The 27,992-nt window shown below is 42.4% G+C and overlaps 2 protein-coding genes across 3 annotated transcripts; both read right to left on the bottom strand.

The window, feature by feature from the left end:
• Positions 1-839: 839 nt before the first annotated feature.
• Positions 840-5,658, bottom strand: aldh8a1 (aldehyde dehydrogenase 8 family, member A1). Its single transcript, XM_076084552.1, has 7 exons — positions 4,196-5,658; positions 3,451-3,598; positions 2,770-2,925; positions 2,537-2,686; positions 2,136-2,392; positions 1,608-1,769; positions 840-1,513 (listed from the first exon to the last, which is right to left on the bottom strand). Exons 1-7 carry the CDS (start codon positions 4,340-4,342, stop codon positions 1,061-1,063), a joined length of 1,473 nt encoding a protein of 490 aa, XP_075940667.1. The 5' UTR covers positions 4,343-5,658; the 3' UTR covers positions 840-1,060.
• A 337-nt stretch (positions 5,659-5,995) lies between these two features.
• On the bottom strand, positions 5,996-26,104 carry hbs1l (HBS1-like translational GTPase). 2 transcript variants are annotated; one of them, XM_076084547.1, is made up of 18 exons: positions 24,961-25,279; positions 24,273-24,338; positions 24,042-24,164; positions 23,642-23,893; positions 15,085-15,193; positions 14,515-14,765; positions 13,472-13,637; positions 12,640-12,757; positions 11,218-11,364; positions 10,721-10,795; positions 10,485-10,602; positions 9,683-9,751; positions 9,487-9,591; positions 8,880-8,970; positions 8,625-8,733; positions 8,208-8,308; positions 7,791-7,935; positions 5,996-7,695 (listed from the first exon to the last, which is right to left on the bottom strand). In XM_076084547.1, the coding sequence occupies exons 1-18, from the start codon at positions 25,001-25,003 to the stop codon at positions 7,684-7,686; spliced, it is 2,100 nt and encodes a 699-aa protein (XP_075940662.1). In that variant the 5' UTR covers positions 25,004-25,279; the 3' UTR covers positions 5,996-7,683. The 2 variants fall into 2 exon arrangements, with proteins under 2 accessions (XP_075940662.1, XP_075940663.1); XM_076084548.1 differs by lacking the exons at positions 5,996-7,695; positions 7,791-7,935; positions 8,208-8,308; ... (9 more) ...; positions 14,515-14,765; positions 15,085-15,193 and adding an exon at positions 20,080-22,708 and having other exon boundaries at positions 24,961-26,104.
• Between the last annotated feature and the right edge of the window lie 1,888 nt (positions 26,105-27,992).

Here is a 27,992-nt window from a genome sequence, read left to right as displayed (position 1 = left end):
CTAATGTCAGCAGGCTAGGTCATCCAGAGCACTCAGCTTGCTGACATTCCTATTCCTCTCTGCAAACATGTTGTCAGACGGGGCAGTTTGGCATTTATTCACCTTTCTTGCGTCAGCAGGTCCGACATAAAAACAACTCGCTGTAAAACAGTCGCGTTAAGGTTTGAATGACGCAAAACATTCTAAACCGAGCAGACTTTGACCGAGTGTTCGGCCATTAAAGACAACACCTCGACACACGTTACTACGTACAAAGTGCGCTGATAAAAATCTAAAACATATTAAAGTGACTGTTAATCTGTCAGCGGGAACCCAGAATCTCTCTTTGACGAACGTTATGCGACAAATATGAAGATTTACGACATTCCACAGACGACAACGATAGAATGTAACCATAAAAACGTACTGAACTACAGGTGGCATTTATTTACAGCGTTTTAATTTGTTTTTTTACAATTACAGTAATGAAATACGTTCAGTAGTAGGGTGATTTGACAAAGATATGTCTATAGGGGTATTTGCTGAGGCACACAATTGTACAACTCTCCTTGTGTTATACTGCTTTCTATTAGTATTGTCAGTGTTTGTAGCTGACTTTCAGAATGCTTCTGAGTCACGCAGAAATGGACTGCAGTGTAAACATTAAAGGATGTTGGATTAGGCTGCTGTTCTTCATAAATTGTACTTTTCTTGACATCTGCAAAAAATAAGTTTCTGCCTTATCTGGTCTGCACTCATTCAAAATTTGAATCCCTTCCCCCCCCCCCCCCCAACTGCTCAACAATAAAAGATGATGATTCACAATATTCAGCAAAGAATTAATGAAAAACGTACGAATATTAGTGTTTTGCACTGTGACGCATTTCTTTATTGGATCTCAGTTTGTTTATACATCTGAATTTTTCCACTCTGACTTTTGTATTCTATTAAAGGGACTTAATTACAGGCTCCGGAAATCCGAGAGGGTGGGAGGAGAAACTAGTCATTGAAATTCCTAAGAGTTGCCCAAAAGAGATGAGTGAATGTCTATAAACTTTCTTCACATTTATCCATTCCTCCCTCAGTGTTTGATTGCGATCGTCTTCACCTCAGTGAAGAAGTGGTAGGAATCCTTGCCTCCCTCCCTCCCCACACCAGAGTTCTTCATCCCTCCAAAGGGCAGGTTCAGATCTCTCACCAACCAGCAGTTGGTCCACACCAGACCTGCTTGTAATCGCCTGGCCACCCGGTGAACCTTCCCCACGTCCCTGGACCACACGGTGGCCGACAGGCCGTAACGCACGCCATTGCCTCTGGAAACGGCCTCATCCTCTGTGTCAAAGGGGCTGACGCAGGTGACGGGGCCGAAGATCTCCTCCTGCATGACGCGGGAGCTGTCGGACATGCCTGAAATGACGGTGGCCGGCATAAAGTACCCGTTGGCGTTGCTCTTAGGGAGGTCCAGCTGGTCCACCCCCTCGCCACAGTGGACGATGCCACCTTCAGATTTGGCGAGTGCTACGTAGCTTCGAACCTGGGGATCAAGACAAAGAAGGATTTCAACTTAAAGTATATGAGTATTGGAAACAATAGAACATTTTTCTTTCACACCAGTTTTAATCCATCACCTTCTCAAGGTGCTCTTTGCTGATGAGCGCTCCGTTGTTGCTGCTGGGGTCAGAGGGCGCACCAGTCTTCCACTTCTTAGCTGCAGCCACAAACTTTTCCAGGAACTCAGAGTAAATACTCCTCTCTACATAGATCCTGCTGGTGCACAAGCAGACTTCTCCCTGACATAAGGAGGGAAGGAGAAAGACAGAGGATTCAGATTGAAGCACTGATTGTTCAAGACATTGTTTTAAAAAAAAAAAAAATCTGCCTCGTGACAAAATATGGACTGTGATCTCCCTCATGTGGACAAATCATGTAACTGCATCCATATCACATAGCCACAGAGCATTAAGGTGACAGACTTCATTTGATTACATTAACATAGCAGATTCCATAACACATTTCCAATTGCAACTAGCACAACAATTAGCACAAAACAGTAGATTTACCAGCCTTGAGATTAACCTTCACAAAAGCATGCAACATACAACACGAGTACAGCAATAGTAAAAAGTAACCAACACTCCCTAACACTTTTCTCTTACCTGATTGGTAAAGCTGGAGCGAATTGTGGTCTCGATGCACTGGTCCAGGTTTGCATCAGCAAAAATAACGGCAGGGTTTTTACCTCCCAGCTCCAGTGAGAGCTTCTTACAGTACGGGGCGCTCCGCTCTGTGATGCGCTGGGCAGTTGCCGTGGAACCAGTAAAAGAGACCAATGGGACTTCAGGATGGCCGACGAGGGCGTCGCCTGCTCTCGGGCCAGTGCCAAATACCATGTTGACGACTCCTGGAGGAACACCTGCAGAGACAGACAGGTGTGCATTATCTTTTTAATAAAGATAATAGTGTAGAAATATTTATGTGCAATAATTCCGAAGAGAATCCTGCTAACTTCTGTACATATAAGTGGACTACTCATGCATTGTGGGTGCTGTAGTCCTACCAGCCTGCTGCATCAACTTGCACATCATCCAGGCAGTCACGGAGGTCATCTCGCTGGGTTTTGCCACCACTGTGTTGCCTGTAGCGATTGCAGGCGCAATCTTCCAGGTCAGAAGGTACAGGGGGAGATTCCAAGGGCTGATCAGACCAGCTACACGCACAACAACGTAGTTTAAAAACCACTTAAAACACAAAATAGAACAGGTTTTAATGGAGAACACTCTGAGCTCTCACCCACTCCCACAGGGCAGCGGATAGTGTAGCTCAGGCAGCCCATGTGGTCCATCAGGCTGCATTCGGTGGTGTGGTGGAGCACCGATGACGCAAAGAAGCGGAAGTTGTGCACTGACCGGGGAATGTCCACAGTCCGCGCAAATGTTACCGTTTTACCTGTGATGTAACAACAAAGATATAGAATTTAACAGCAGAGAATAATACAGGTATCAGACATTCATCAATCAGTGTTTGATGAATGATCCGGTGGCACGATCACAGATTATTTTTGGACAATGCTTGAGCTGTCCTCTAGTGCCACCCTCAGGCCAAATGTCATTTTAGTGCACAATACATCTCATAATCTACACAGATTACCATTAAATTTGGTCAGTACTTGCACGCTCTTTTGATTTGAATGACCCCATTTCATGACCCTTGGTCGGATTGAACTGTTCCGTGGTCAATCTAGACCAAATTATTAAATCGATCTGTCTGCAGGTTAATAGATAACCAAAATATTCTTCGGTTGAAGCCCTACACATGTCATCAGTCGTCTGTTACTACTGCGCTTGAACAGAAGTTTTGAAATTAGGGTTTCCAAATGGAATTAAATTCAAAAATTTGAACATGCAGTTGTGTTCATTTGGATCTGGCAGAGTCTTGGGTTGATACCACATGTGTTGAAACAGTATAGGACACCTTGGTCTCTGGACTCAGCTTGGGCGAACTCCTCCAGGTGGGCTTCCAGCAGGTCGGCCAGCTTGTTGAGGACCTGAGCCCGCTGCTCTGGGCTGCGGGCGGACCAGCCGGGGAAGGCTTCTTTAGCAGCCGCCACCGCCGCCTCCACCTGAAGGCAGTAAAGCACAGAGATTAGCACTTTGTTCTGAGTGAAGTTTAACTGCTTCCCAACATGGAGGTTCCCAGCAGGGAAAGCACATGTCAATATCCCCAAGGTATATTGACATGTTCGATTACTTCACTGTTGACACTGTAAAGAACAAAGGTGCTTCCCTCCGAACGTGTTTCATATGCAACACCAGAACCTGGATATTCAACAAGAATATACGACATGAAAAAAAATGCATTATCTTTTTCATTTCCTGGACCATCTGCAAGAATGCTAAATAAAAAATCTGGTTTAAATGCAGCAGTGTTTGGAAGAAAAAAACGAATGCAATCCAGTTCAATACCCCTGCAATAAATAACAACCTTTGTAAAGTTTGATAAGATTATTTTATCATCAAATAAAAGTGACCAAAATAGGAACATGACAATGATTAACCCCAAACCAGATATGACAGATGCACGATGAGTCAGCTGGAGGAACGTGCAGCCACCGACACAACACATACCAGCCTACAAATATGCAAACATCTGCGGCCACTGCAGAAAGTACCAACAAACTTAATATTGCACGAGCCTCTCCCGTCTGAGGATGACCCACCTCCTCCTCCCCGCTGTCAGGCACCCTGCAGTAGACCTCTCCGATGGACGGGTCGTAGGAGTCGATGTGACTCCGACAAGGGACGAACTTCCCTCCTATGAAGTTCTCCAGGACCAGGTATGAGCTCTGCGCCGAGGGGTTCGTCATGGCTGCACTGCGATGCCGTCAAACTTAACACAACAGGCCGAGTGAGAGGACAGCAGGAGATGCTGCTGCAGGTAATGGTCTCTAATCATATAGGTAATCCAGTAAAGAGAAGTTACCTAGACTTTGCAATGATCCTCCCACTATAGAGCGGCCTCGTCCGTCACATTTCACAATAAAAGGCATCATGGTTAGGCTACTTGTTCCCCCAGGCACTGGTTAGGAATCAAGGTTGTCATGCTGATAAGAGCCCATTAACTAGATCAATTCAGTCAAATGAACAGACACATTAGGAAGGTGTATGACTCTTTTTTTAAATAGTAAAATAAAGGGAACTCGCTTTTCAAAAGAAAATGTCGGTTATTTTCGGTGAGACTTGTTTGTTCAATAAGGTGCAACATGTACACACTTGGACTTCACCACTATGTTGACAGTGAAGCTTCTAAATTCATTCTTGGCTTCGGGAACACGAAGTTGAAATGAGGTAAGATTGTCCTCAAAATGCAGAGTAAAAAAAAAGAAAACAAAACGCTCCAGAACAGTAAATAAATGGACTTTGAGACGAGATTGTTTTGTTGCAGAGAGAGAGAAAAAAAGCAGCAGAGATCAAACAGTATTCTGACTTTTACTTTATGTTGAAGATTAACCCGTTTTTAATGCTCACAGGAGAGCTGTGGCTTACTATCACCAATGTAGTTTATCACAAGGAGCACATGCTAGTTCACACTTGAAGGGCCACAAAAGAACACCTTCTGTCATGATGACAATGTAAAACTAAACCTCTGTTTTAAATTATTAGAGTGATTATTAGAGTTTATGGTGCCCACTATAGTTATTCTTTTACTCTTGTGTAAACTAGTGTGACAGTCCATTGTAGAAAGTTCTTCAGAAAGGTGTCAGGTGATCAGCATCATCCATTAACAGAGAAAGCGACATCATGGTAGGGGCCACCAGACTTAACGGTTCCTATTAGATGCCTTGATGGCCCTTCAGAGGTCTGTAGACAGAAAGGCTTTCAGGCTTTGTGTTTCATACGTGGTCCAAGGGGACTGGACACTTCTTTGACTTAATGACGAGACACCTCGCATGTTGCTGAACACTGCCCTCCGGTGGACCGACGCACTGACTGTGTGGTGGACGTTCCTCTCCACTGCTGTTCTGTTTCTGCAGTCTGGAATCAGTCAGGATTCTTGAGACGGCCACGTCATTTAACTGCAGTGTTTGTGACTGATGCCTTGGTAGTTCATCCAGCAACTGTGGCAGCTGTAGTGAGTCATATTATATATTCAGGTGTCAATTTGATCAAAGATAATAAATTGATCAAAGATAATAAAATCACCCAAAGCTAGGTAAGGAGAGGACCGACAGTCACAGCCTGGGTTGCTGGTTCATCACTCACAAACTGCCAAATCATGTAATGCAAATAAAATAAAATAAAATAATAACACAACATACAAACCATCATACTTACAATATGTGTGTTTCTGTGCTTTCTCTGCATAACTCGTCTTTAGCCAGCTTTAACGCACACACACTTCCCTGTGTATGCGACTATGCGTACGGGAACTATTGCTCATTGTTAATCAGAGACATAATCAGACACCGTCACACATTTTTGGAGCAAAAAGAAAAATCAAATAAAGATCCCACACCAGAAACCCTCACAAATGCAAAAACACCATCAGGCATTATATGCATCTGTATCTGATTTTTATTTATCTTAATTTAATACTATGTTCTTTTAATTTGTGTACTGTTCTCCTTTGCAGAAATACTCTAAAAGAGAGTTTTGGTGAATAAACAAACTTTACAGACTACTCAAACAAATCTACATTTTATAATTTAAAAAAAGCATATTTGATTGACTACAGAAAATAAAGGCATAAAGTGTCTTTAGATTGATTTGCTTTCACTCTTTCCATTGACTAGTTATTGTTTATTAAATTGTGATCTCCTTTGATGCATTTCTTACGTTACTTTAACGGAACATGTTCCTTGTCGGTCGTGTGTTGTGGGCATTTCTTTAAAACTCTGAACTAATGTTCTCTTCTTTACGCACTCGATGACGGTGAGATGCGTCTGTTGAGGTGCTTTCCACTCCAGCGGGAACCATCGCATCTGTGTCACTGTCAAAGCTGACGGGAAGTGATCACCTCTACATTTTCACTTTCTACTTACTTTTACATTTGTACTTTGAAAAAAAATAGAAAACCCACTTTGGCGCCAGAGTTCTTGTTGTCAGATGTTGTTATTACAGGCGAGAAACACTGCTGGAATCAAAACTCAAAACACATTATTACTGATGTCATGTTCATTTTTTGCATCATCTTCCGTCACACCACCTTTCCCAACACATGGGAAAAAAACAAAAACACAGCTTCTTCAACCTTCCTCCTCCTCCTCTTTGCTGAGTCTTTGATAGGAAAAAACACAGATGAGCACTTCAAAAAGCATGTTGGTGCTTTACTGCAGAAGTACTTCAAGTCTCTTTTTGCCAACATAAATTAGAATGATGTCTCTTTATCCAGAGGTGAACATTTAAGTGTTCCCTTTTTGTTTGTTCACAAACTACTTTGGTGAGACTGGACCGTGTCTGCTTGGCTATGTAGTGTGAGATGCAAAACATATTTATAGTAAAAATAATATGAAATGTTTTGCCTTCAACTCCCATACGACATAACATCTCGTCTTTTTATTTCGGTCTCAATCTAAAATCAGTTATTTCATGTTTTGATTGGGAGAGCTTCATGCAAAGGAGCCATGAGGTGAATCCTCATCTTAACTTGACATAAAAAAAAGAAAAAAACGAAATGTGGACTTCTTTTACTCCAAACATAAGCAGGAAGTTGATGACGTGCTTACAGCACAGCTGATTTCTTTCTGCACTGGTTGCTACACCGGCATTCTTACTTTTTCAGTCAAAATGAATGATCGGCTACGGCTCCTTCAAGAAAAGCACAGTGACATCATTCACTGTGGAAGTCTCGGCATGGGTGAGATTGTCTTATTATTGATCTGGCTTGATCGAACAGTGAATTTAGAGCAACAAGGTTTAACTAACAAATGAATGGGGAGATGTGAAGTGGGTGGATAGCTGGGTAAAGCGCCTGTTTGACGTTGGAGGCTCCTCAGCATCTTGCCACATGGTAATCTGTGCAGTTAGTGTTAATCAGAGCAGGCAGGTGAAGCAGCCGGTGCGGCGGGTGGAGAGGACGTTGGATGAATGAATGTGACGCTCTGAGTCCATGAGGGACATCTCTTGAGGAATTGCACTTCGTCTGTGGCAGCTTGCAGTGTCCAGAGCACGGTCTGACTGGCTCCGTCGATGGAAAGGGAAAGGCCCTTCATTTTTTGATCTGCGGTAAGGAAAAATAAAAAAATCACGAGAAACCTGACTAGGGACACACCTTTTTATACAATAACATCAAATATATTTGACGCAGCACTTTACCTCAGTGACGACCCCTGCAGCAATGGTGGAGCCGACATATCGGAGCATGAAGCGGCCCAGCTCTTTGTAGTCTTTGTACAGCTCTAGTGACACCGGCCTCTGGGTTTGGATCTCCACGATGGCATTCATACCTTTACTCAAACACCTTAAAGAGAAAGACACACAAACAGGAAGTAAGGATAACACAGCCACCTGGATTTCAACGTTCAAACAGGAATTACATTTTCAAGCATTGTTTGATTTGATTACGTTTTATCCACCATATTTAGTGAAGTAGAAAGTAACATGAAGCACTTCCTGGGGAAAGTGATAAGTTGTTGAAAGTGACTATTCATTACGTCAGTGCTGCACACAGTAAGTAACGTCTTTATGTGTACTTGTTTCTGTAATCTAAAGCGTAATACAATGCACACTCACTTTGGTTTCTTCTTCAGGACCTCACCGCTGCTCTTGTGTAGAACGCTGACCAGTTTCCTAATGGTGGCTGGCTCACTTACTGTTTGGTAATGCAGCAAAACCTACACCGAGCACACACACACACACACACACACACACACACACACACACACACACACACACACACACACACACACACACACACACACACACACACACACACACACACACACACACACACACACACACACACACACACACACACACACACAGGTTTTGTGACCGTTGATCACCAAAATGTGTGCCAAATTTGAAGAAAGGTGTTCCTGAGATATCGCGTTCATGAGAACGGACCGGACATATGAACGTCTGTACGGAACACCTGAAAACATAATGCCTGTTGGTAGTGTGACTGTGTGTGTGTGTGCTTGCTCTTACTGGGAAGCCTTGTGTGATGGGGACCTCAATATTGAAGAGAAGGATTCGGGCTCTGAATCGAGTACAGGCTCGAATGGGCTCCTTGGGATCACAGAACACACAGCCCACACTGGAAGGAAGCAGTTATCACTAATTATGTATCCAAATGTGCACGACCCAAACATACGCATAACAAAGCGTCACCAGTAAATATGATAAGAGCTAAAAAAGGACATGCAGGCATATAATAAAGAACCAGTGAAGACATGCGTTTACTTGATCTTGATGATGTCCATGCCGGTGACCGTCAGGCTGACATGGTCTCCTGCTGCAGCCCAGTCCAGAGCCTCATCGTGGAGAGTAATACCTGCAGTAGAAGCAGATTGAGTGTGATTCCCCCGACTGCCACAGGATGGCAGCGTTCACCACTCACTCAATAGTCGCCCACTTTCAGAGAGGCACAAAAAGGCAAATCCAGGCGCAGGTGTGTTTGTAGCTGATGTGTTATTTCCTCCAGTAAATGGAAGAAAACAAAGACGACAAACTATCGATTATGCCTGAGAAAGTATCATATAATGTAAAATCCTGTATCCCGAGTTAATGTTAATAATAAATAGTTTTGTATGCATGTGGGAGTGGTTTTTTTTGTTGCTTCTTTTGCTGTTGGATGGCGACAATATGTTAGAAATAATGTGCTGTCTTGATGCGGAAACAAGTGGAACAGTGTCTTCTTCAGGTATTTCCACCTGTGTAATGGGTGTTGGATTTTTGTGAGCCCTTCTCTCATTGCCATCTATGAGGAAAATGCTCTGAAGGACTGCATGAAAAAGTACAAAAGTCAAACACCCTGCCAGACTGGAAGCAAAGACACATCCGTGCGTACCTTTGACGGTGCAGGTCTCATTGGGAGGCATTGCCAGTATCCTCTCTCCGGTCTGAATGTAACCGGCCTCAATCTTTCCTGTGACACAGAAGCCTGAACCCTGGTCTGGGAAGAGAATATGCAACATCAGCTTTAACACAGAAAAAAGAAATGAGAAGGAATCATATGCCTTGGAAGTATGCGTCAGTGATTTTACCTTTGAACACATCGGAAACGCACAGTCGGAACGGTTTGTCAACAGATCTCTGAGGAGCTTTGAAGACGTCTTTAGAAGATGACAGACAAAAAAAAAAGAGGAAAAAAACAATAAGAAGCAGGCTAGACTAGAAATGATTCCGAGAAGGGTGATGAATCATTTTCACTCGTACTGGAGGAATAATGCTAGTTCCCTTACCGGCTATTAGTCAAGACGATCAGCACTTTATTGAAATTGGCACACAAACCTCTAAAGACACAATAAATCGTTTCCCACCGAGTCACTGTTAAGTAATATTCCACTCAAAATGTGTGCTTCGAGTAGCAAACATTCACCCCTTGTCTATGAAGGAGTATTTAATACTCAACTATTTTTTGTTAGTATGAGTATCACTTTAAAACCCAGAGAAAAGTCATTGGCAGCAGTTTTTTTGATGCAAACAAATGTGTTTTATGGACACTTGAATAAAGCGATCACTTACTAGCAGAGTCAGTATTATTTCATGGTGTCACCGCTTTTCAGGAAAACACTTTTATTCTATTGGTTGATTACTATTTTTTGAGTTCAAGAAGCTTATTCAAATTGGATAAAGTCTAGATGCAAACAACTTACATGAAAACCTAAAATTATTTTTGTTCATGCATTTTCATGAGACCCATGATGACAACAGGGCAGAAGCAGCTTGTGCTTGTTATGCGTTTTTTTTTAGTTTTTTTTTTACTTTCCCTCAAAGAGACCTGGTGCTAAGTGTCCAAAGGCAGTAAAGGCTTTGGGCAGCTTGCTCCATGCCAGTGTGCATTACCGATCTGCTCCAGCAGGCTGGAACCGGAGTACCAAGAGGTAAGTTGGGACACTGAACTCCTGGTGACGAGGTTCTCTCCGGACAGGCCGCTGGTGGGGATGTAGAAAACATCAGACTCCTGGAAAACACGTAAACAATGGATCAAACAATAGCAAAGCTATGAAATACGTATCCTTAAAATGAGTTAATGACTAGCTCGATGTTCTCAGATGTCGAGTAACTTGATGCAAACTCACCTTGAATCCTGCCTGCTTGAGGAAATGGCCAAGCTTGGAAATGATTTCTCGGAAACGCTCTTGTTGCCAGTTTACCTGATTCATACATACGCGTAAAGGAAACACACACAGACAGAAACATTCTTCAGAAACACCCTTCAGCATGGCATCGAAATGGAAATGTGTCGGCAACATGCCAGTGATTACAGGAAACTAAATCACAAAGTCTTTGGGCTTTTCTCCTGAGAATGTAGAAGCGTTAAGTCTTGAACTTTCATAATAAGGTTCCACTTTATTGCAGGCGAAATATAGCAGCTTTCACCTCATCACAGAAAATATAACGTCAGCTGCTTGACCAGTTATTTTGATCTAAAGTGATTTAGATAAAAAGAAGATTTTTCTTTTTCCAGGAGCAGATTGCATTACAGCGTGTCAACGGTCAAATCAATATCAGCTATGCTGTAACTCTCAAAAAAACACATCCCCACTTTGTGTCAGTAATGTGTAGCAAGTCTGACCTGGTCCATCTTGTTGACGGCTACAGCCAGCTGAGTGACGCCAAGCGAACGCACCAACAGGGCATGCTCTCTGGTCTGACCCCCCGCCTCGAAGCCGGCCTCAAACTCTCCTCGGCTGGCATCCACCACGAGCACCGCCACGTCGGCCTGGAGAGAGAACCGAGGGCAAAGATGTGGGCGTTTAAAATCACACACAAACTCAACTTGTTAGGTCATTTAAAGCCTGAACTCTGGTGTTTTTACACATATGGTACCTGTGAAACCTCTTTTGTGAGCCCTAAGAGAAGAGTGTCTGTAATGTTAGAAACCATTTCTAGCCCCATCAAACCATCACATTAGGAACTTTATTAGTTCATAAGACAAACTTTAATTTAAGCTTGAAGCCACTATGACGCAAGATAAACAATACTCACGATTTATTGTCATGTTTGAATACAATTCCTAAGTCTTTTGGAACAATTATGCATTCAAACCCCTGTGAGTTCTTCCAATAGCTGAGCTCATTTGCTGCTCTTCATCGATGACGAATGTTTTATCTTGTAATCGTACATCGTACAAACAGCAATGCAATAATATTTGGTTTTCGTGTTAAATTAATGAACCGTTTACTGGAGATAATTACAGGCTGAGAAATATCATCTTGAGACTCAAAGAGCATGTGACTGACAGAAAACCCCTTAGTCACTACATGATGAGGCTGATCGGGAGGATAGTCATATGGTAAAAAGAGAAATTACATTAGTGCCTCGAAACAGACACAGACAAGCACACCCATGCTGCAAAAACACCTTGTGACACCCACACCCAAAACCACCAAAGTTATTTCAATTCACGCCGACGGGTGTGGCAAGGGTACCGCCAAAAAAGGAAAGGAAGTCATTTTAATCGTGCGGATGTTCGTTAACTTAAGAGAGATGCTGAGTTTCACTGTGAGGCTCAATTAGCTAGTAGCTGACTGATATATTCAGAGGTATTGGAAGAACCCTTTTTTAATTGTATACAAGGGGGATCAAAATCACATAAATTATAGAATTGCATGAACTGTGACAGAGGACTTTACATCATCTCCTATACTACATTAGATTAACTTTGAACCTCTTTTGATCCCCGGGATGGAGAAATATATATATATATATATATATATCGGGATCGTATATATTTATATAATGGCGGCTTCCACCACTAGAACACAAACATCAGGAGGTCTGCATTCTGATACCTGGAGATCCCTCATTCACTGTGATGGTTTGTATGCGTTGTGCAGGCTGCTTGGATGCTTCGATACTTGGATACTTGGATACTTGGATGCTTGGATACTTGGATACTTGGATGCTTGGATACTTGGATACTTGGATACTTGGATACTTGGATGCTTCGATACTTGGATACTTGGATACTTGGATGCTTGGATACTTGGTATACCTGTGCAGCTCCTGTGATCATGTTGGGGATGAAGTCTTTGTGTCCTGGCGCATCCATTAGGGTCACCACCTTAGAGTTTGTCTCAAACTTTGTCATGCCAACATCCATCGTCACACCCCTGGAGCAAACACAAATAAATGAGGGGATTTGTTTTTTTGATGACTCAGTCAAAAATTTCATCTGTACAATCATTTGTGTAGAAGTTGAACAAAGTGTAAAAATCTTGTGGACGTGGATGGAGTGCTGAGTAGCTGGACTGCCTTATAAGGTCATGTAGATTTAAATCCTCGGCCAATTTCATTTCAAGAGCACCGCCCTGTGGTGGGCTGGGCGGAGTATTATGCATTCGCTTCAGAAGTTACTGATAAGTCAATATGGATTCCCACCCGAGTCACTTTCTGTTTCTGGCGGTTTTCGCTTCCGTTTCACTCTGGTAACAACAACAGAGACGGCAAACGGAGACGTGTGTTCTATAAAGCATATTTCAGCTGATAAAAGGTCATCAATACAAATGTTAGTTATCTGCACAACACACCCCAACTAGCGTAGGAAAGATTTGGCCCTTCACATGAACAAGCTGTTTTCTCCAGATCACATCTAGGACAATATTACGTTGAGTTACAATCACTAGCACCAGTGATGGGACAACATGTTTGACTCTTAAGATTAGCTTGTTATCAAGCAAAGCACACAGCAGGAAGGGACTGCATGTATGTAAGCGTCCAGTGTCCTCCATCTATAACCAGATCCAGACCTCTGCTCTCAATGTGCAGAAGGGGGGGGGGGGGGGACAACGGCAAATTTTGGGAGTAGCTTCACCCTCTAAATGTACCTGTCTCGCTCCTCGCCAGTTTCGTCCAGGACCCAAGCATAGGCGAAGGAGGCTTTGCCTGCCTTCTTTGATTCCTGCTCATACTTGTGCATGGTGCGCTTGTTCACGTTGCCCAGCAGATAAAGCAGGTGGCCCATCAGAGTGCTTTTACCCGCATCCACATGACCTGCAGAGAAGAAGAATGGAATAATGCGCAGGAGTTAGGGCTGTAGACGGAAAGATAAAAAGGAGGTCAGAGTGTGGGGAGGGATAGAAGACACCAGGGAGGGATGGGTCAGGACAGAGGATTATGTAACAAGAGTGATAAGACAGGTAGGGGAAGAGAGAAGATAAGATATTGCAAAGGGGAAGCCACGGATGGGAGAAGGAAAGAAGTAGCATTGCTCAAGTGGAGAGAAGGCAGACAGAAATGGGAACAAGGATGGAGGGTGAGAGGGGGGGAAGGGAGATAAACGTGGTGACACGAAAGGTTTCACAGGCTGTGGGAAACTACAATCATCTGTACTTATGAAACTACCAAGTCACCTTTTCTGGTCTAACTGAGAATGAGACAACATGATTGAGCAACTGCACTGGTCTGCAGTTCAACACATTCACTACTATTAAACTTAGACGTGTGCACGAAACGATTCAAGTTTAAAAGTCACAGTCCAGAAAATGTTGTACTTTTTTTAACAAATGTTGGATATTTTGATGTGAATTTATTGCAGAAAGTTGAAAAATTCATAAAAATAATTAACTCCCAAAATGTTGTTACTGTATTTCTAAATAAGTTCCTCCATGTTATACTCTAGCTGTATCTTATCTTAAATGTTACTGTACTGTATATTGCTCAATAAATGAAGACTACTTCCTCTTTGTATTTAACTGTCGATCAATGTAGTAGTACGAGGATTGAATAGAGCATAATTTAGTTTTTTCATCTGCACATCATATTTGTGCAGAATGTCTTTTGCATCCCTTGTTGTTATTATGCTGATCCCTTGACGTTCTATTAACTGAAATATGAATTTATGAGTGGTTTCATGTATTTTTCTTCCTACCTATAACCACCAAATTTAACAGAGGTTTGCCCCCCTGCCTCTTCTCCAGTTCAGCTTTGATGTTGATCGTCTGCCGGGCCTTTCCAGCGGAGCGGCTCGGGGTGGGAACCGTGGAGGGCTCTTCTCCATTTGACCCTTTAGACGGAGTCCCGGGACGCTTGGACGCGGCCTCTGAGGCAGCGGTGGCGGTGCCGTTTTCAGGGCTGCCACCACGGCGTACCGAAGCGGCGACAACGCCGTTCTCCGCTGTGCTGAGGAGAGAATACGGATGAGTTTCATCACGGTGGAACATCTTCTGCACAGATCATGATCATGCCGGTATGCATCTTCCAAAATCATTAGTGCGGATATATTCCACAAACAAGAAAGTCTACTCGGGTGATCACTCACTCACTCACTCACTCACTCACTCACTCACTCACTCACACACTCACACACACACACACACCTCAGGTTCACAGCTCATCCAAATTTAAAGCCCTCACTGCTTTTCATTTCAAATATAACTAGTAATTTGCAAAGATTAAATGATTTACAATGTAAATAGACAGAGGCCTGTGTGTTAGGTACCTGGGGACATCAAAGCCCATGGTCTGCTTCTTGCCAGAGACGGTCATGCGGGCCACTTTGGGTACCACTTCAGAGTCCAGTTTATTGTGAGCGACATCTCTGCTTTTAGCTACAGGGAAGAGAGGAGCAAAACTGTACACCTCCTCAGAAACAAAGGCAATCCTGATGACCCACTGTGAACAATACCAATGAAATGTTACATTTTTTTCCTATTTAAAAAGGGCATCGAGGTGATTTATACGAATTGGTGACAGTCGCTACGTATTCTTCATAACCATGGTAAGACTGAAGGGTTTCTTGCCTGCGTGCATCTGCTAAATAGTTACATAAAATACCTGGTAATATTCTAACATAGCTTATTCAGCAATGGTTGGCCATGTGGTGTTGATTGAGACATCCAGAGGATATGACTATTGTCCTGGTCATAGCCATGTGTCTTACTGGCATAGAAGGTATATATATATTCTGTGTGAGCATGTGATGCAATCAGTTGCTCTCTGAGCATCCATAGATCTGACTGATAGTCCATATTCTGCAGCAGTGAGACTTGCTGAGGTCATTGCTTCGTCATCCCAGTCCCAAATGGCCGCCGGTCCCAGTCATATCAACCTGCGACTGATTCATTTAGACCGGGCTGCACAGCCAAGCCAACTGCACCCCGTGCGCATCTGTGTGCATATATGTGGGGACGTGACATCCAGGTTCTGAGAGGGTTAATATCAGAAGTGGCCGTTGCCTCCCCATCTCCACGTGAATAGAACAGTGTGACGGAGCATTTCACAGAATGAATCTTCCGAAAAAAAGGTGTCACTTTAGCAAAGTGCAGGGCAGGAGGTGAATGTGTATTATCGCACACGATAAGGTGTACAAATGTACTTTCTTCATCTTACAGCTTTGGTTAAGCATGCAATTTAGAAAGCATACTAATCCCTTGTATGCATAATGTGGTTTATTCATCATAAAAAAAAATACCCTGAGGGAAATGAGAGGAAAGGAGATGTGATTCAACTGAATTATTAATGGACTTTCTCTCGCAGCACATTCTGTGAATGACTGGCTCTGCATTAGAGAAAAAGTCCCTCTCATTCTGAAACACTGATTCACAAGTGAGGCAGCTCACTGCAGCCTGAAGAGGCTTTGATTCTCTTTTTAAAATAATGACATTTTGCATGGCGTTTATTCCCACACACTGATCCTTATCAATTCAAAAGTTGGGAAAAGTGGATAAGGTAGTAATTTAAAAAGATCACAGCAGAAAGCTAAAAACAGTTCTACGTCTGTAACACCACTGTCGTCACTGAAAGCTGCATCATTGGAGTGTTTTCTGTCCTGCAGTAAGCGGCAACATGAGATAGCGAAAGACCTCTCGGGGGACTTTCTGGTTCTTCCTGCAGCTGGGGGGCTTTTCATGTCCTTATTACAGTGACGAGGAGGTTTCTACCACCTGTGTCAAACAGGACATCAGCCAGCCTGAAATATACTTATATCAGCTGTGAAACAATTAGATCACATCCAATCCAATATGGTCACTAGGATCAGTTAATTTAACCTACACGTCCCTAGTGTGCATCATTATTAAGCACATGATGGTTGTATTTTATTCACTTTCATCTTAACCTGTGTTGAAACAGACAGACACACCCTTCGTAACTCGCCAAAGTTCTCGCATAGTAAACAACCTATTTTCTAACTACCGGACTCAAAACACTGTAATACCTTTGCAAACAACTGACTTGCCAGATCTTTTTTTGGGGCAGGCCTGGGGGCAGCAATACAGTGCAATCAGGTTGTGAGGCTTACTTAGAGCAGGATCTCTTTACACTGTTTGGACCGGCAGGTAAACAGTTGGTGTCCTCTCAGCCAGGATTTCTCTGGAAGAGGGGACCCATGCAGTGAGTGAGACGAGTGAGTCATCTCTACACCTTGGCCTGAGGGCCCAACTGAGCACAGGATAAAAGGGAGTCCGCCCAGGATATGCAAATATCAAGATCCCCCCCTTACCACCCATCCAAACACACAAGCATGCAGGTCAGAGTAACAGAGCAGAAGTAAAATAACAAGGGTTATTTAAAACAACTGCTTTGATGGTCATGCCAATAACAAAATGAGAATTATGTGTATAAAATATTGATAGAGGCTCCCTACCACTTGAGGCCGCTAAAGGCTGTAAAAGATTGTGTTTGATTTAACTCAAATCTTCATAGGACTACAGTGGGGGAAAAAAGGGGGAAAACCTTTTAGCCGATTTAAGTGTTGTATCCGAGTTTGGGTCAATAAGTCTGTAAAGGTTTGGGATTAGTTTTGTCTGGTTGAATCTTCAGGGAACAAAAGGAACAAAGTAAACGCTATGAAGATTTAAATCATACCGAGTGGTGATGTTCACCAGATAGGATGAAGTGAAGTCACCTGACACAGTATACGTTTAGGATTAAACCCCACCGATGGATGGATATACCAAAAAGAGTTCAACTTAATTCACATTTGACAACTCATCTTTTAACTACAACTTTTAACTATGATTATACAGTGCTGTATGCAGATTATAACACATAAGTATGTTTTTCATCATAGACATGGGTGTCATAGAGTATAAGTGCTACCGAAGGTTCTTTTCGCTGTATGTATTTGTTCATGTTTTACAAAGGCTTTAACCTGAGCCAGGCGACACAACAATGATAGCAATCTAATCACATCCATACATAGTTAGTGGTTAAAAAATAATAATATAGTCTTCTGTTTATTTTTAAACGCACGTGTATCGGGTCGGGATCGGCCAATACGCAAGTTCAGGTATTGGAATCGGTACCGGGAAGGAAAAAAAGGGATCGGAACATCTCTAAAAGGCAAGATGGACAAAAGAAGTGTTAGGTGAGTAAAGCCCGGCACACTGGATCGGAGTTGTGCGATGCGTTTCATTTTAGAGGCTCAACACAATGTGACCATGCTGTGAATTAAGTTAGTTGCTTTTCTGTTCCACTTGTTAGTCTTTACTGTGGTGCAAAGTTGACATGACAGTCATGCACCGTCATGATCATACTGTTCATCATGTCTGCATCAAGCAAAGACAATTCAAAGGAGTGTCTCTCAACACATGCTAGATGCTCAAATTAGCACCGGATACTCTTAACATTACGCCACGGTTGCAATACATTAGAGGAAACCCTGACAGAGAATGCCAGCCAGACACACAGCTAACAACGTTGCTGCTAAACTACACTACAAGTGTTTGTTATGTCGGGAACAGCTGATGAGGGAATGATTTCTACCACAGCCGAAAACAAAATGAAAATCGATGGAATCGCTCGAAGACAACTCGTCATGTACACTTAGCTCCCAACTTAGCTCCCAACTTAGCTCCCAACTTAGCTCCCAACTTAGCTCCCAACTTAGCTTCCAACTTAGCTTCCAACTTAGCTTCCAACTTAGCTTCCAACTTAGCTTCCAACTTAGCTTCCAACTTAGCTTCCAACTTAGCTTCCAACTTAGCTTCCAACATGCAAAACAAACAGGCAAATTCTACTATACAGATCGGTACCAAACCGATCCATGACAAGATATTTCTGCACTTCCATTAAAAAACATTATTGCTGTCATAGCCAGGATTTTTGATTCAGGCTGCACAACCACAACATTTAGATAATAAATGAACCAGACTGCGCATGGCTTCTGCAGACGGTCACATCACTGCTTAATACGCTTGTTCAGGAGTGTTTGTGCCTTCAACCGCTCTAGAAGTCAACTCTTGTATTTCTTGTAACAAGAATGCAACTTTCCATTTGAATAAGGAATCCTGTTTCTCTCTCAAACAAATCACACCACAACAAAGCAGTAGTACCGATGGCACGTCAATCTAAACGCACCCGCATTCTTTTGACCACTTGCTGTGAGTAAAATGGTATTTTCCAGTATTGGCACCACATCACATAAAGCGCTATGTTTGTGCAACATGTACGCCTTGCAGAGCTGCAGAGCCTGTAAAGACACAAAATGATTTGATCTGTCGAAGCCTTTGACAAAAGCTGTGAAAGTCAAGAGACATGATCAGATTTTCCTACGTAGGTGGCGAGTGAGACACACAGAGAGTGAGACGATCGGCTGCTACGCCGAGTCGGTGACATTTTCTCCAAGAGTGCAGCTTCCTGCTCAAACCCACACACTGGCCCGCCTCGAGATAGAAAAAGGACGAAACAGTTGCCGGACAAACCCACTTGTTAATAAGACTTATTCATTTCAAGATTTTCACATCCAAACGCGCTGTACCATGATACATATCTTCACTCACAAAGCACACCACAACATCCATAATAAACCATCTTATTTCCAAACTCCCAGGACTGCTCACACACGGAGAAACCTGTTTGACTTCTAAATGTTTGACTTGTCATTATTTCCACTATCTGCTCCTCGTTGACTATGTTCTCCCCTCAGGCTCAGCGGTCTGTTTGCCACCCTGAGGGTTCACTTCACTCAGCTCTCTGCACCAGTATAAAGTCAATGCACATCTAGCCAAACCCCCTACTTCACTCAAAGAGCGTTCTCACATTTATGCAAACAATGAGGCAGTGCAAGAAAATGACTCAACAGTATTGGAAAGTTTATCTACCAACCATCTAACCAGTCCTTGTCCAATCTGAAGTCCTAAACATGCATTTCTTTCAGGGCAAGTTTCACCATTCAAACCAATACTAATGACTCAAACTCAAAAGTTACCAAAACAAACCCTGGGCTACCCTACAAAAAAAAAAAGCATTCACTGCACCAGATACATACTGCAGAGCATGCCTTCTATTTAACTCCTTAATCTTTATTACAATAAAGAGTTGCTACTGTACAAACATACATACTCTACTTATATTTTAGATGAGAACAGGGAATAGAGCACCGGTTTAACTGGTTATGTAGAATTAGTTTAATACAACAACCCTAAAAAGATCATTTTTACACTCAGACACACAAAAGCACACACACAACCAGAGAGACACACGCAGACACAGGTGCATTCGGAGAACGTACATTCAGTCATCTTTATTTCAAAATTGGACAAATTAACCTCTGGCAGAGTGTCATGACACACCCACTGAATCAAACTCATTTGCACATCCTAAAGTTAAAAGCTTGTAAGAGCAAGAAAACCCCCGTTTACCTCAAGTCTGAAGGCATTCCCTTTTGACTCATTCAGTGCAATCTTTATTCACAGTGCCTGAATTCATAGTAAACTCTTTTTCAATATCAAACACTGAAAGGGTTCACTTGTCTATGTGTGTGTGCGCGCGCGTGCGAGCGTGCGTGCGTGCGTGCGTGCGTGTGTCATGCACTTGCACGCGTTTGTTCTCACTCCCTCATGGGAAAATCTCCAGGTGTCCTCTAAACCAAAATGTCTACCCCATGATCTCAAACCCAGGCAGCAATAAACCAGAACAATGGTTAACTGATCCATATTCCAATAGCTGCAGCACACCTGCAAACAAAATCAACCTCTTTCTCGTTTTGAGGGTTCATGCAGATCAAAACCAGAAACGAGGCCATGCAGAAAGAGATGTACTTCAAATGTTCCCCGGATAAGATGACACTATTTTACAAATAAAATGTAAATTAAAAAGCCAATGACTATCTAAGCATAGAAAAATAAGACTCAAATTTAAAAAAGGTAGAAAAAATAACTACAGTAAATGAGAAAAAAACATTTTTAAAAGTTTTTAAAATACTTGCCATTTGTAACTTAGCTGTGATTATTTTCAAGCTGCCAGAGAGATGAAGAAACATTATTTATCTGTATATAGTAGCAACTTAAGACTTTTAGCATGCCGCTATAAAAAAAAGAAGTGTTGTAGTAATACGGTTTCTGGCAGAGTTTATTTTTCAGCAGTGAGTTTGTCATTTGTCGGTCTTTGTTGGTCCCAAAAGTTTCTTCACTCCTCATGAGGGACAAAGTTTTAAAAATTGATGATGAGTCCTGCATCTCTTTAAGATTAGTTCAGTTGGTGGAGGAAAGACCACCAAAAAGATCTGAGGTTCTCATCCAAAGTGAGTTCACACGGCTGAATTAAGAGCCATTTGTTTCCACTCGTCTACCTGGTGAAAGCTTTTCGCTGATTAGCGCGGACGATGTCGTCAGGTGAAGGCACGTCGAAGTGGAATGGTACAATCGGCGGGAGTGGTGCATGCTGCTCTTGGAATTCATCTTGGGATTTACACAGGAAAGCCTGGGAACCACTTCCTGTCTTCTGACCTCTTATTTTCCACTTCGGCTTATTCCTCACCCTCTTCTGTTGCCTGTGGCTCTGAATCGACAAAGTGATCGCAAATACTGATGGTTGTGCAAACACTGAAGAGTCCATCCCCACGTCAACTGAATCTGGAGAGGACGGTGAGAGTGGGTCGCTGTCAAAGTGCCGAGGGCCTGCTCCATCTGACTGGGCCATGAGTGCACTCAGATCAATAGTCTGCTTCATCTTCGGTGACCTGATGTTTCGGTGGTATGGTTTGTGGTCGAGCTTACACTTGGTCCCACCCTCTTCAGTACTTTCTGCTAAGACACCAGCCCTCTCTGGTTTTGCTGGTAAAAGGAGCGAGGTGAGGGAGTACTGTGACCCATTTGAGGTAGTTGAGGTTTTGCCTTTGTGCTCAGATGCCAATTGTGACAAAGAGAGCAGCTCAGAGATGCCAGGTGGTTGTTTCGGTGCATTTCCTGGAGATTCAACGCTCACGGGTTGAGGGAAAGTTAAGGAACTGTTGAGCTGATGCTGCGAGGCCAGCTGAGACAATGAGGCGGTTCCAGCTAGGCATGCGCGAGTATTGTTGGTTGGTTTAGAAAAGGTGAGCGAGTTTGCCGGTTGTTCAGTGCTTTGTGTTTGCGATTGAATGTGCGTATTCTTGTTTTGGTGCTGTGAAGCGAGCCCAGACAGCGAGAATGTTTGTGCTGGTGCAGCCCCCCCCTGATACGTCACAGAAGCTATGCTGCTTTGGGGAGCGTGAGAGGAGCTACTGATGGTTGGGCTGCGGTTTGAATGTTCCTGCATTAAATCAGCCAATGATGGGCTTCCCTTAGGATGAGCCATTGCGGCTTTGCCGCCAATCCCAACTCCCACCGAGTGCTGATTGCACAATAGGACAGAACTGAGACTTCTGAACCCGGGAGGAGCAGCCAGAGGAGAGCTTGCAGTTGTTATCTTGGGGTTGTTTAGCGACAGACTACCGAGTGACACTGAGAGGAGGGGGGGAGCAGAGCTGTGAGATGCTGAAGTCATGCTTAAAGACGCCAACGTTCCCAATGAAAGACTATTCTGGTTAGGCACAATGGACAGTGGGGAATTAGGTCCCATTGTGAGGGCACTTAATGAGTGAACACCCAAACCTCGCCCTGTGTCAACCGCTCCTGACGCTTTACTCTTCTGCTCATGCGCAGACATGAGCTGTGCAAGATTGGCACCACAAGTAACACCTGGACCACTGTTCTGATGAATAAAATGTTCATCTTCAGAGCTGCTAACCCAAAAGTCAGCCGTATGTTGCAATAAGAGGTCACTCAGGTTTGGTGCACTTGTTTGCGGACGCGGTTGTGTGTGTTTGCACCTATCGGTCTGGGGTTTATGTGCATTGCATGTAATGTCTTTGTGAGAAGCTCCTTACCTTACGAAAGCCAATCGCAGTTGCCGAAGAGGAGAAACAGGAGGACCACAGAACAGAAGTCAGATGAATCGTACCATAAACATGAGGGAAAAGAAGAGAAAGAAGGCACTTTGTTAAACACTCGCATGGCTAAAATGTGTCATCGTCACACACGTGAGCTTTCATGTACACAAAACTAATTAACATTATTCAAAATGGTCTTTTGATCAAGTACCTTCAGAAGAATCCACAGGCATTCATACATTTCTAGTTTGACAGATATTCCAGAGTAAAACATTGCCAATTTGCTGACATTTCGCTATTTCTGGCTAACGTTACACTCTCTGCTAGCACCTGTCCCATCGGTACTGTGCATGTGCAACTTTCAGCACAGATGAGAAAGAAGCAAGATGGCTAACTTGTTAAGATACTTCCATTATTTAATTTCTAATCTGTGTTGGGAATTGCACATGCACAGTACCGATCGACCAGGATGTACGAATCGGGTAGCGAGTGACACATGTTGCTAATGTTGTTGTTGTTCCTGTGTAGCGCAAATGAGCTGATAAGCATTTAAGGTTGTACAGGAGGCATTTCCAATGATGGTATCGGTATAAGAACAACTCTAAAAGCCAACCATATTGATTGTTTTAAAATGCAAAAATGTGGCATATTCAAAATATTTTGACTGGCAGTGTGTATGTATACTGAACAAACTACTTCTAATTATGGATCAAGTGATACAAATAGACTAGGCCGTATTTTGTGTACTAGTAACTGAGTGCAGTTTCTTTAAAAAGGAAACTAGATCACTAGCTACATGACAAGACATTTTAAGATCCTGTGCTTTCTTTAGCAAATAACGTGGATCAGTTAACAACAACAATTTCTAATAAATTTTATTCCACAACCAATAAAATGATCATAATTTGATCCACTCAAGGCGTACCTTTCTCAGCCACGGCCTCTTGTTTGGTTCTTTGTGGAAGCGGCGCTTTCTCCTGGCTAACTCTTGCCACCGAAGCCGTGTCTTCACCGGTACTTCTGGTAACCGGGGCTGTCTTGGCGTCTTCAGACAGGACGGCGTCCAGGGCCTTCTGTGGGTCGAATCCACATCTTATGGCTGCCTCGGTCAGGACTGAGTCTGGCACTGCATCTCCCAGCACGGTTCGCATATGGTCCAAACAGGAATACAGCTTGGCTATAAAGTAAAACACATAAGTTATACACAGAAAGTTTAACTAGTTTTCAACAGGATCTTCAATTCATTTTCAAAACACAAAGGTGAAGTTCAAAAGATCTCCGTCATTTGTCACTTGCATACCACTGCGTGGAATTCATAATATTACCTTGGTCGAGAGGGTCAAGGCTGTGGCTGATGGTAGGAGACATGGGTACATCCTCTTCATCCTCTTCTAAAGGCTCCTCCTTTGGTGCTTGCCTATCTTGACGCGAGTAGATGAACTGATTTGCTGTACAAACCACAAACATCTTTACTTATTGATTTCAAACTCGGAGATGTGATGTCTGGTTAACATATATTCTTGTTGATCCATAATATTGCATTCACTGGTACCAACCTGTTGCTGGTGATATACAGCAGTCATCATCCACAGACTGTCCATACACGTCATCATCGTCAAAGTCTAGAAACAAATGTATATAATTGAGGTTCAATTGTTTTTCTACTTTACATAAACCTACACATGTAACAGCTAAAGCACTTGCAGTAAAAAAAAAAGAAAACAGCTGTCATTTACTTTGCCTTGTCAGCTAATTGTACAGATTGCATAACAAACAGTAAATTGTGAGGAAATGTTTTACAATTACTTCACTGTAAGTTTTAGAAATTAGGATGTTTACTAAGTTATTAGGGTCAGTGGATGTCTATATAACATATCTAGCAATGTATTAGAAGCTCGTAACATTTGTATCAAAACACTGGGAAGTTAGCAAGCGAGCTAAGAATGTTGCGTTACCGTAACATACACGTTATTAACGTTATAGACATAACCCATCAAGTTGTAACGCTATGTTACTCTGAAAGCTTTGGTGTATAGGGTGATAATATAGTTATAGCGCAATTTATATTGTGCCAGGTGTCAAGTGACACGACAGCAACGTTATCTTCCAGCTAAACTAGCTACCGTTAGCTGCTAAAGCTACAATCAACAACAGTGGATTTTAGCATAGCAGCTAACAGTTTGGTGGTTTGAGGCCTAGCTGAGAAGCTTCAACATTTATCAACGCCTTGTTCAGGCTATCTACCTTCATCGTAGTTGTAACCTCGCACATTTCGGTGCCGAGACATTTTGCTTAAGTGTCTTCTCTCGGCTCCAGCGTAAATGTTTTTCGGCTCACAGACAGTTGTGACATGTGTCTCACTGCCCAACTGCCATTGCTGCTGCTACTGCTGCTGCTGTGTGGAACTACCGCTAACGGTAGACAGGTTAGATTCTTCAGCGTTGGAGATTGATCAATTAAATCAGAGATTTTTCAAAAGTCTTTAATTTCGCTATATGTGTTGTTGTTGTTTTTTGAATGCTCAACAATCTAGCCGTTAAAAATAAAATGTAAAAACTTCCTTGCAGACAAGAATTTTCTGGCTGACGTAACTTCCTGTTCGGGATCAGATCTCCCGAACAAGCTTCACGATTTGCGCTGAGTGGCAGACTTCCAGTCAGTTGATGTTTGCAGAGCTTATTATTAGCATTTTAACTTGATACGTGTGTATTGGAATGACTAGGAGGGAAATAATTATTAAGTTAAACAAGCATGCCCTACACAACCGAATTTAGATCTAGTGATTAGGGTCTTAATGGTCTGAACTGAAGGAAAATAGTCTTAGAAAACCCAGTGATCCTCATGAGTATGATGATGGAGATGATAAAGGTAGATAATACTATGTTTGCATGGGACCTGCAAAAAAAAACAACACTTTTCAGTTTTATGAATGAGGAAACACTTGCATTCATAATAATACTTATGTCTTATTAATGTGAAAGAGGAAGCACGATAGGCTTTCACAGATGAACAATGACAAAGTGGTGAGAAGCATTTTCCTCTCTGCACAACGCAGCCTTGAGAAAATTACCTAAAGAGGTCAAGAGAAGTGCACATACAGAACACGAGAGAGTCTGCCTGCACAAAATACACAAACTACTTTCAATCCCACCTGTGATCTTGAGGTGTGAATGTCTCAAACATTTTTTTGTCAAAGGTTATGCCCTATGGTTAGAGACCAACCCATCTGAGCCCACACTCTACACCTCGCGCAAACACACGCACCCAATGAGTGACATCATTTGTTCCTGCTATCTTTGTACCACAAGAAACTTATAGCCTGTCTACCACAAAGGGTAAAGAAATTAGATGTGTGTGCTTGTGTTTGTGCACATGTTTATCTGCGACTTGGTCTATGCATGTCCTTTATGGTTACACGCACATGTGTGCAGGTGTATGCCTGTGTGGTTATTGATACATTTTGTCGTCCTGATGTCATCTACAGTGGCCTGTGTGCCTGAAAGAGAGGAAGATAAAAATGTCAGACAACAATCTGACACCAGTGATGCAGGTGAAGTATGTACACTCGAACATCTGCATGCATGGGTGAAATGAAATATGAAGTTTGGCGTGTCACCCCAATCTAAAAATAGAGCAGCATAAAGAAAGTCGCCTGCTTAGGTAATTGTAAAGACCTTTTCACAATGAATAGCTCATATTGCAACTGGCAGTTTGACAAAGAGCAGAATTGACAGGAGGGGGAGTCATCCATAGCGGGGGAGTTTATTATCTCTTGTGTACAAAGTTTTACCTTTGCTTAATAGTGTGCGTATGTATCTGCGCGTGCGTGTGTGCCTCTAAGTGGGTGGTGGTTTCCCCTCTAAAATTCCACTTCCTGCGTTTTGATGTCTTTGTTGCACATCTACATGTCAAAATAAACAACTGCACACACACACACACACACATAACACATGACACGCTCACTTTACAGGGTCGCACAGGTGACAGAGAGGGAACTCTTCTTTTGCATCACTAAAATGTTTCTAGGACACTCTAAAACCAAATGCAGCAAAGAGCACATCATATGTAATGGAAATGGAACATATTGCACAAGTTAAAAATAACAGAATTGTAATAGTGTTTGCAGAATTCTTTCCTCCGTTGTCCTTGTTTAGTATAACCGTTTGCAGTAACAAAAACCCAAACCTGGTAAACAACAAAAACAGTGTGATACCAAATTAAAAAAGAAAATGTCTTTCTTGTTTCTTTTTCTTGTTTTGTTAAGTCTTTCTGCTTTGTTTGTGTAGTCAGATTTAGAGATACATTGAATAGCGTGTGTGCAGCAACAGGGTTGGGGTGTGATTTTCACACCTCTACACAGGATCTGAACATTTGTTTCCTTTGAACGTCTTCTAAGCACTCTCTGGTCAAATCTGTGCTGCCGATGTGGCCACAGAGTTCACGGAAAGCATAACCAATGAAGTGTTGGGCTGATTACATGGGATTAATTAAACAGATGGATGGACAGATTGTTAGAGGAATGAGCGGATCAGTGCTTTGTTTAAAAGATTTAGAAATTATATTGTTGAATGACCAATAAACTTTATGGTTTGCATCCATCATATTTTTCTCTATAACTGAATTATATTCAATTCTAAGAGATTCGCAAAATGGTTGTTGACAAGTGGATTGCAATGGTATCTATGGAATCAAGTGAAAGCAAGGATTGCAAATCTATTAACAACAGCATGCAAATCTGAAAACAGATTAAACCATGGTGTAATTGTACAAGGCAGAGCTTATGTGCAAGTGGGTGAGGGGTGAAGTCCATCCCAAAAGTTGCCAATGGGTATGAGGTAATGCTTTACATAATTTGCCAAGGGCACAAGGTATCATGGGAAGAGTCTTTCACAGGAACTCACCCCCGGGGAAAATGCAAAACCTCCACCTTTGGCAGTCTTTGACAGGTGGTCCAAACAGCTAAAGTCAGGAAAGAAACACATGTGAGGTCCATAAAGTAACAAATTGTGAAATTATAAGTCAATGATTCCTAAACCAGATTAAAAGCAATAGTTATTTATTCTAAAAAAAATCATAACTTTTACATTTGATTGACTATTTCCAGAGCATTCATTAAGCAAGTAGGTGTAATAAAATATTCTTTAAAACATTTTCCTGAATAATGATTGCTGGATTTCAATGTACTGCAGGAAAATGCTATAACGTAGAAATCCTTTGCATGTTTATATACATCCAATAGCAATTAGTCAACATGTATAGGTAGCCATTCAGGATCA

Source organism: Anarhichas minor, unplaced genomic scaffold, assembly GCF_050575085.1.
Source record: "Anarhichas minor isolate MPS153535 unplaced genomic scaffold, ASM5057508v1 ptg000136l, whole genome shotgun sequence".
Taxonomy (NCBI): Eukaryota; Metazoa; Chordata; class Actinopteri; order Perciformes; family Anarhichadidae; genus Anarhichas; species Anarhichas minor.
This window is presented reverse-complemented; position numbering and strand designations above follow the sequence as displayed.

Bases quoted from the DNA above. Each gene is read 5' to 3' on its own strand.
- hbs1l (XM_076084547.1), bottom strand. From the start codon at position 25,003: ATGTCTCGGCACCGAAATGTGCGAGGTTACAACTACGATGAAG. The intron at 23,894-24,041 runs GTAATATTATGA...TTTACTTTATAG, and splicing joins CCTTGACCCTCTCGACCAAG to CCAAGCTGTATTCCTGTTTG. The intron at 15,194-23,641 runs GTACGCCTTGAG...TCTTCCCTGTAG, and splicing joins AGAGGCCGTGGCTGAGAAAG to CTAAAAGCAGAGATGTCGCT.
- aldh8a1 (XM_076084552.1), bottom strand. From the start codon at position 4,342: ATGACGAACCCCTCGGCGCAGAGCTCATACCTGGTCCTGGAGAACTTC. The intron at 2,926-3,450 runs GTGTCCTATACT...GTTACATCACAG, and splicing joins AGCTGAGTCCAGAGACCAAG to GTAAAACGGTAACATTTGCG. The intron at 2,687-2,769 runs GTGAGAGCTCAG...TTGTGCGTGTAG, and splicing joins CCGCTGCCCTGTGGGAGTGG to CTGGTCTGATCAGCCCTTGG.